This window comes from Cupressus sempervirens, chromosome 3 (genome assembly GCF_028749045.1).
Source record: "Cupressus sempervirens isolate cs-2001-9-10 chromosome 3, ASM2874904v1, whole genome shotgun sequence".
Taxonomy (NCBI): Eukaryota; Viridiplantae; Streptophyta; class Pinopsida; order Cupressales; family Cupressaceae; genus Cupressus; species Cupressus sempervirens.
This window is the reverse complement of record NC_143120.1, coordinates 943,989,663-943,998,812: the sequence shown is the minus strand read 5'-3', so window position 1 is coordinate 943,998,812 and position 9,150 is coordinate 943,989,663. Positions and strand designations below refer to the sequence as shown.

The 9,150-nt window shown below is 35.7% G+C and overlaps 1 protein-coding gene across 1 annotated transcript; it reads left to right on the top strand.

The window, feature by feature from the left end:
* Window positions 1-3,372: 3,372 nt before the first annotated feature.
* On the top strand, window positions 3,373-8,050 carry LOC149569854 (protein DETOXIFICATION 16-like). Its single transcript, XM_089817797.1, has 9 exons — window positions 3,373-3,820; window positions 4,311-4,855; window positions 5,101-5,187; window positions 6,095-6,151; window positions 6,485-6,723; window positions 6,808-6,926; window positions 7,277-7,363; window positions 7,595-7,633; window positions 7,750-8,050. Exons 1-9 carry the CDS (start codon window positions 3,470-3,472, stop codon window positions 7,762-7,764), a joined length of 1,539 nt encoding a protein of 512 aa, XP_089673923.1. The 5' UTR covers window positions 3,373-3,469; the 3' UTR covers window positions 7,765-8,050.
* The last annotated feature ends 1,100 nt before the right edge of the window (window positions 8,051-9,150 follow it).

The window sequence follows — 9,150 nt, the reverse complement described above, 5'->3', positions numbered from 1 at the left end:
CAACGTGGCCTTTGACAACAGGTGCAACTTCATCCCACTTGGGTTGGCCAACTTTGGGTGGTGATCTGGAGTGGCCTTTGTCTTCCAAAGGCTTCCTCGTGTTGGCTTTGGCTATCTACCCACAACAAGAATATAACGAGGCTGAAGAGGATAATGTAGATGGTTGGATGTTGCTTGACTATAAACCAAATCATGAGCTAAGTTAAGGAAGGAAGGATGATCCAAACCCTCAACCTCCTCCAATTAAGAATTTGGTTGCTTGACCATATTTCCTTGATGCAGGAGCATCTTGCATGGGAAAAATATTGGGGGAAAAAAAAAAAAATTGTGGAGGAGAGAGAAAGTGACAAAAATTAGAGGAGAAATAATAAAAAAATAATAAGGAGAAAAGAAAGGAAAAGAGGATTTTTATTTTCGAGGTGCATAGGTGGCATAAATAGAAAAATAAGAAAAATAGTTGTCATTACATTAATCGAGGTGTGTAGGTGGCATCTTAGAAGCTTGTGGAAAGTTTCTTAAATCTTGCATTTAATATTTGTTGTGATCCATAAAGGAAATGTAATTTTCTAATTGGGCCACATGGTGGTGCTTAGTTGTAATTCTAGAAGGTTATGAAAGTTTTAGAAGGTTGTGGATATTGTGTATGAGGAATTCTAGAAGGTTGTGGATAAGTCATGCATAGGGTGGTAAGTGCCTATTTAAGCAAGGCACATGAGCATTTCTAATCAAGCTCAAGAGGAAGCTCGAGGAGTAGAAACTTGAGAAGTAGAAGTTGTGGAAGGAGAAGCTCAAGGAGAAGCTTGATATCATCTTGTGGGTGTTGTAAGGATCTTCAAGTATAATAAAATTTCTTGTGAAGCATTTTTTTTGGTCTCCATATTGTTGCTTTCTTGATTGTGAGTGAGTAAAGGTGGTGTGACCCTTTATCAAGTGGTATCAGAGCAGGAGATCCTGAGTGTATAAGCAGATCGCCGAAGTGTGAGGCAGTTTTTACCAGGACCTTGGTTGGACAAAGTTTATCAGAGCTTGTGGATTTCAAATCCGTTGTCCTAGACTTGTGATGTGGTTCCTGATTGCTCGTGCGAGGTGGCAAGTTGCGATCTGACTTGCAAACAATTCAAGGTTGTCACAAGGAGCGTAGGAAGGATTTGTTGCAGAGGGTTTACGAAGATCTTGGGAGATGGCTCCAAGAGGATTGGACCCTAAGATGATTGCAAAAATCCATGATATAGTGGAGAGGAATTTTTCTAAGATGTTTGCTCGGTTGGATGCTAAAGCTAAGAAGGTCAAGGTGGAAGAGGATGGTTTTGCTGATCAGTTTGTGGAGCCTGATGCAGAACTTGCAGAGCAACTAGAGGTTGTTGCTAAAGATATTCCTAATGTTGTTGGGACAGATGTTGGTTTTCATGATCACTTGGTTGAGTCTGACATGGAGATTGTGGAGCACTTGGTCGTGGATGATCTAGTTGTTGGAGGTGAGTTATGTATTGCAGAGCATCTTGTTGTGAGCAATGAGGTTTCTGGTGTTGAGAGTTTGGCATGTATTTATGGTGATCTACATGTTGGTGCTGATATGGAGTTTGTTGTTGTTGATGCGGGGTTTGTTGCTATGGGTGTGAATTCACTAGTTGCTGATGTGAATGAGGGTTTGTTGATGAAGAATCATGTTCAGTTTGTTTCTAGGAGTGAGCATGCTCATTGGATGGTTGAGATTCTAGTGTTTGATAGAGTGATGCAGATGTGGAAGATTTGTATGGTGGTTTTCTTGTCTCTGTTGAGATGGAAGCCTTTGGTGAAGATGAAGATGGTGGTAGATCTTACTTTTGGCGTCAAAGTGTGGGACACACTTTTCTATTTACCGGGGGAGTCTGATGCAGGAGCATCTTACATGGGAAAAATATTGGGGGAAAAAAAAAAAAAAAAAATTTGTGGAGGAGAGAGAAAGTGACGAAAATTAGAGGAGAAATAATAAAAAAATAATAAGGAGAAAAGAAAGGAAAAGAGGATTTTTATTTTCGAGGTGCATAGGTGGCATAAATAGAAAAATAAGAAAAATAGTTGTCATTACATTAATCGAGGTGTGTAGGTGGCATCTTAGAAGCTTGTGGAAAGTTTCTTAAATCTTGCATTTAATATTTGTTGTGATCCATAAAAAAAATGTAATTTTCTAATTGGGCCACATGGTGGTGCTTAGTTGTAATTCTAGAAGGTTATGGAAGTTTTAGAAGGTTGTGGATATTGTGTAGGAGGAGTTCTAGAAGGTTGTGGATAAGTCATGCATAGGGTGGTAAGTGCCTATTTAAGCAAGACACATGAGCATTTCTAATCAAGCTCAAGAGGAAGCTCGAGGAGTAGAAATTTGAGAAGTAGAAGTTGTGGAAGGAGAAGCTCAAGGAGAAGCTTGATATCATCTTGTGGGTGTTGTAAGGATCTTCGAGTATAATAAAATTTCTTGTGAAGCATTTTTTTTGGTCTCCATATTGTTGCTTTCTTGATTGTGAGTGAGTAAGGGTGGTGTGGCCCTTTATCAAGTGGTATCAGAGCATACCTTCATCATTCCTTTCTAAGCTAGGTCTATTTAGTTTTATGGTATTTATATCTTAGAGCTTCACCCTTGTTAACACACTTCTTTAAATGGTTAATAATTTCACAAGAAAAACATAGAGTACGACTCCAACCTTTCAAGTAATCTTAGAATTTTGCAATATACAATTGCATTTCAATATTCAACCACTAAATTTTACAAACCAGATTTTGAAACGGCAGTTAATTTTATGAAAGATGGTTCAAAGGGTACTCCTATTTGGCTACTAAATTTTCCCGGTGGCTGCCCAAATAGGTTTATGACGGTGATTCTCTTGCTTTGAAACTAGTGATAAAAAATTTCCACTGCGCTTTCTTTCTATTGTAGTCCACATTACCAAACTCTAATAAATTGTGAGCCTTGAGGTTTTCAATGCGCAAAGGATCAAACCCATACTTTTGCTCGGCAATGCCTCATCTTAACTTGAACTCTTATTTAAAAATTTGAAAATCAATGAAAAGCAAATGGCCAGAAAGATTAAAGATTCTTGATCCACGTTATGAACTTTAGTTCAATCATTCCCGGTCTTGATCATGACAATCACAAAATTTCATACTTCAGCTTAAAAGCTTAGCTTGCCAAAAATTCCAGCCTTTCAATTTTCCATCTACCAAGCAAAGGAAATCGATCTAATAAAACACATTTAAAATCCGAACTCAGAAATTAAGAGATCATGATATTTTGGTGTAAGAGGACTCTTCTCACAGAAATGGCATGCTTTTAAGCCGTTAGGCAGTAGTTGAAATCTAGTTTCCTTTGAAGCTCATGTGTTATGGTAATGTGATTTATAACACTCCCACTAAACGTAAGGTTGAAAACTATGGTTTGAGTCATAGTTTTTTGGTTGAATTTATTGCGAAGGCAATATTGAGGATACCGTACATAATGGGTATAAGCATACTAGAGCCAGAGGGAAATTGCAATCAATATGAACTGGCCACTTTGCCCAATATCAACAAGTGTGCACCTTATGCTTATACCAATCTTAGCAATGCTGTTGTTGAAGAAATTGAGAGCAATAGTAGTAGTGATAATTATTCAATTAAAGTTGCAGAGAGATTGAAGAAGGAGATGTGGCAGCAGTTAGGGTTGGCAGGACCAATGGTGATGGGAAATGTGATGGAGTATCTCACACCATTGTTGGCTCTCATCTTTGTTGGTCATATTGGAAAAATGGAGTTCGCCGGTGCAGCTTTGGCAACTTCCATGGCTACCTCCTTGGGCTACATTTTATTGGTACGTTTCCAAACTCCAATCACAATTTTTTTCCAAATATTTACTAATAAGAGATACATCTATTAATAAATAGGAGATATTTTCTATTACAAGTCAAATTGTGATATTGCTATTAAGATTCAATTATGTAGTTTAAAGACAGGAGAGAGGGGCCTTAATTTGGGAACGACAGGGAACAGGGGCGGGGACCTCATTGAAGGGTGGAGGGTGGAGCTGGTGCTGCTGTGGACGGGGAGACGAAGTCTTCAAGTCTTTGAAGCATCCCTGCAGACAGAAGACGAAGTTCCCTAAGTCCCCCAGTGTCCCTGTAGACAGGAGACAGTCCCCAAGTCCCCCAGTGTCCCTGTAGACAGGAGACAGTCCCCAAGTCCCCAAAGCGTCCCTATAGATGGGAGACAAAGTCCCCAAGTCCCTGAGAGCGATGGGGAAAGACCTCGTCTCTGTGTTACTATGGTAAGAAACCTAATATATTTCATGTTAAAATACACAGGTGGGTATGGCAACGGCCATGGAAACACTATGTGGACAAGCATATGGAGCCCAAGAATATCATATGCTTGGAGTATTTCTGCAACAGGGATTGATTACATTATGGGGTGCTTGTGTCCCCTTGTCCATAATATTTGTTAATATGCGGCACATTCTAAGGTTGTTCAAACAAGACCCACAAATATGCGAAGCGGCAGGCAAATATACATGGGGTCTCCTACCAGGTCTGTTTGCATATGCCACGTTACAACCTCTGGGAAGGTTCCTTCAAATGCAAAGTATTGTGTGGCCCGAGGTCTGGTCCTCTGCCATTACTCTTGTGTTTCACATCTTCACTTGCTGGCTAACAATATATAAGATGCGGTTAGGGTTTGTTGGTGCGGCAGTATCCACCAGTGTAAGCTTGTGGGCGAATGTTGGGATATTGCTTCTCTATATTAAACTCAAGGGTATATGTCAAAATACATGGCAGGGCTTCTCCATACATTGCATTCATGGGATCAAGCACTTCCTCAAGCTTTCATTGGCTTCCTCTCTCATGATCTGGTACAGCTTATTTACTTGTTTCTCCTGTCTAATCTCTTTAATGTATTGGAATGCTTACTTGTGGGAATGCTCAAGATGTTTTTCAATTATAGTCTATGAAATAATGGTTAAGCTTGGAAAAAAAAAGTCAACTTTGACTATTTAACACTTTTGGTCTAGGAATTAAGCTTAGTGTGTGATGTTTAAGCCATTCGAAAATAATGTTGTCAGATGTACTTATATGAATATGAACATGGCTGTGCCAGTCTAGATAATTGGTGTTTCTCCATACTGGCTTTGCTGGCGGGAATGTTACCAGATCCACAGCGTGAAGTATCTGCTCTGAGCATTTGGTAAGACATGGCCAAGCCACTTTGGCAATTCAAACAATTTAAAAATCACTACTCATCTAAGTTAATCTTTTGCTGTTTCATATATCTTGAGTTGAAATAAAAGAGGGGTCAAAATTTATTCAAATAAGGCATCAAATAGCTCTATCAAAATCTATAAAATGATCTAATTGTTGTGATAAATCTACAAATAACTGCTTTTTATCCTTTAAATTTCAAATATGTGTCTGATCGGAAGAGACAATCTGCTGTACTGTTCCACTCCATGGAGATATGAGTGAGAGTATTAGAATCTATAAAAACAAACAATTTAAGAATCTGCTTAACAACTACAGCTAACTGCCGACTAACATCCTCATAATGCTACCTTAATCAATAGATGCACTACCATCTGTGAATCAGATTTATAAATGAGTGCGTTCCATCCAAGAGCACTAACATGCTCTACAACATATAAATAATTAACAATAGCCTCCATCAAATTCTTAGTATGGCGACCTTTATAAGTAGTAAACATAAGCTGAACATCGCTAAACTAGATATAGCTTGAGTTAGGTTATGAATGTCCTTCAATATTTTGTATAAGATAAGCTTGTGCGGCATTTTCAAAATCTATAAATTCTGGTTACACTCAAATGTACTTCATATCAATTTGGGCATGGGTGGCAGTCTATATGAGTGCCCCTTCATTATCAGCACACTAGGAGCCCCTGGATTGCTCCTAATTAAAACTAGTTGATAATCAGTTCGTAGTATATAAACTAAATAGGAAAAGCACCACATGTTTTATACCTTCAGGAATACTTTTGAGCTATGGTATGGTTTTGTTGTGGAGATGTTTTCTAATAGCTTTTCAGTATTCATAATCAAATTCTGTTACTATTTGAATGGTTTTTTTTCTTTTTTCCAGCTTGAACATTACATCTCTGTATTACATGGTGCCAATGGGAATAGGCTTGGCCGTAAGGTGAGTATGATTGATCTTGATTCATATTGAAGCAAATTCTTTTTTTGGATTCGATAGTGTTTATTTATTTAGCATCAAAGTTTCGGATCACACTCTGTGATCTATCATTATATTTTATCGTTTTCAAATATTCTTTTCTCATTCTGATGGTAGATAACAGAATGTGATCTAAAATATTGATACTAAATATTTACACACAATCTGATCCAGAAAAAAAAAATTCAACCTACAAATTTTAGAAATCTGATAATGTTAATTGATGCACATTGCTCAAAACTTTTAAGATTAAAAAAGAACAAAAGTGAAATACCCTCTCTAAATTGCATTTTGTAGCTTGAGAGTCTCGAATGAAATTGGAGCGGGTCGAACAAGGGCTGCAAGGCTTTCAATACTTGTTGCATTGGGAATAACTCTTGTCCAGGCCATATTTGTTTCAATCACATTAATCTCCCTAAGGAATGTTTCAGGAAGAGCATTCAGCAATAAAAAAGATGTGACTGGGGATGTCTCAAGGATGATGCCTATTTTGTCAGTAGCAGCTATACTAGATGGCTTGCAAGCAGTTCTATCAGGTTAGTACCTCAAAATCCTCCATATTTAATTACAAATAGAGTACGAATTACACACCATAAAACTTCATTTATATTTGTATGCAGGTGTAGCGTCTGGCTGTGGTTGGCAAAACCTTGGGGCATGTGCTAGTATTTTTGCCCTCTACTTTGTAGGTCTCCCCTCAGGGATTGTTTTGGCCTTGTTTTTTCATATGAGAGGAAAGGTATAATTCAGTATTTTTTTATCAGTAATAGGTCGAAGGCTAGATTAATTATTATTTGTTATAATTAATTATTTTATTTGTTAAGTTCAATTAGATTCCAACCTAAGACCTTTCACATGAGAAGCTCAGAGACTCACAAATTGCCGTTGTCTTGTAGGCTCTTGTCTAATTATTTATATTAGTATTAAAACATTAAGATTATTTGTAAAGATCTAGTCTGACTTTATGTTTAATGTTTCTAGATTAGATTATATTTCTTTTAATCAATGTTTTGAATCATTCTCTTTAACTATCATCATGACAAATGAGTGAAATCAGAATAAGAAAATCTAATCTTGTAATGCTCATAGGGTCTCTGGATTGGAATAACTGGAGGCATGCTGATTCAAACATTGATGCTTCTCTTGATTACTATATTTACCTCTTTGAAAAAAACGGTAATTCAAGTACCACAGTCCCGTAAATCAGGAGCAATAATTTGATAGTTTTAGATGCTGACTGAGTTAGTCTGACTTAATCATTAATATATAAGAATTTTAGTTTTCCACAATCTATTAGAATAAATAAATATATTTTGTAATATTAATTAAAAATATTTTACACAATCAATATCAATATAAACATTATTATTTATTTCAATCCTAACAGTTATCAATGTACATTGACAGAGTACCGAAGCCAAAGAGCGCTTGAAGATCATCCAAAGAGTGAGTAAACAATTTTGGGTACTAATTAGAAATGTCCTGGCTTACTTAAACCTATTCATGAATGTTTCTTGAAAAATAATATTATCTTTTCTTACCAATTTCATTCTTGTTCTCAGGAGTCTCCAATGTGAGTTGAAATGCTCAGCGAAAAAAACAAACAAGGATTTGATTTCATTTTATTATCTGATAATCTCGCCTTACATGGGCATCTAAATTCGAAACAAGCCGATAATTGGCAAGGCGTTCACTACGAGTTGTTTTAGGTCCAATATACCCAAACTATTTGAGTGTAAATGTAAATCCAAATTAAAAGAACAAAAACATACTGGGTGGGTTAAGCTGTCGATAAAAGTGAATAAAAGATAAAAAGCTTGTGATTTTTTTTATCAAATTTATGAATATGCTTTGTTTTGGTTTTTTTTTGGTTTTTAACTATAAATTACGTAGATCATAAAGACAAATACTAAATTTTTTGCAAAATTCTGTGGTGTTTTCTAATTTTTGAAATTTGGTCAATGGTACATTTTATAAAGAGTTTAGACCTGTGCAAGACATACAAAATCTCGTTCAGACTTTAAAAAAACCCATTGATATCATTATTTATGCATCTCTTTGTAATATAGTATAATAACCTTATTATTCAATGTAATGCTCATCATATACTTTAAAAAGACTCGTCAATAATTTTGATCACTTGATTACAAATTTATAAAAGATTATTGATGAAGGTATAAAAGTATTATTAAGAATAGCAAGAATGTAATAGACGATTATGGTCATAACTATTGACTAGTGTGACGTGACCAAACTTTTTTATTCTTTATTCTAATTAACTTTTATAATCATTCTACTATTGCATCAATCTCAAGTTTATTGTAAGAATAAAGGACTATGGTCCCGGGCTAGATTGGAGGTTTTCTTCTCCGTTCTTTCCTACCAGTGCCTGTTTGAATGGAGATACTCTAATGTATGTTATTTATTTTTATTAATATAATCAAGGCCTCAACCGTTTACCGATCCAAAAAAAATCCTCAAGCTTATGAATTATAATAGTTTATCAAAATTATGCTACAATACATGAGATTTTGATCTCATAAAAGATCTTATAATGACAAGTAAGTGTCTTGTCTATTTCCATATTCACTTTCATTATATTTACGAAGCTTCTTTCACTACCCGAACATACCTGATAAAATAGATACAAATCATGTAGATCAATTACTTAGAAAAAACATAATGATTATTTCAGCAAATTCATATGATATTAGTGACACAAATTCACAAATGAAACAAGATAATATTAATGCCCCCTTTACATTTTCCCATATTTACCATTTTTTCGATGACAAGAAATGTTGGTACAAGTGCACTTATATAATGCTCATGGTTGTAGCATAGATAGTACATTATAACTAGAAAATGTTATTGACTTGAAGAAATTTCAATTATCTTGTTAAACTAATCTCATGTCTAGAAACACGTACTCATTGATACCCAAATGTTTATGTTGTCACCTT

What these genes read in the sequence shown, in the direction of transcription:
- LOC149569854 (XM_089817797.1), top strand. Translation starts at nt 3,470, where the DNA reads ATGGGTATAAGCATACTAGAGCCAGAGGGAAATTGCAATCAATATGAA. An exon ending in CCTTGGGCTACATTTTATTG is followed by an intron (nt 3,821 to 4,310) that starts GTACGTTTCCAA and finishes TAAAATACACAG; the next exon opens with GTGGGTATGGCAACGGCCAT. An exon ending in CTTGCAAGCAGTTCTATCAG is followed by an intron (nt 6,724 to 6,807) that starts GTTAGTACCTCA and finishes ATTTGTATGCAG; the next exon opens with GTGTAGCGTCTGGCTGTGGT.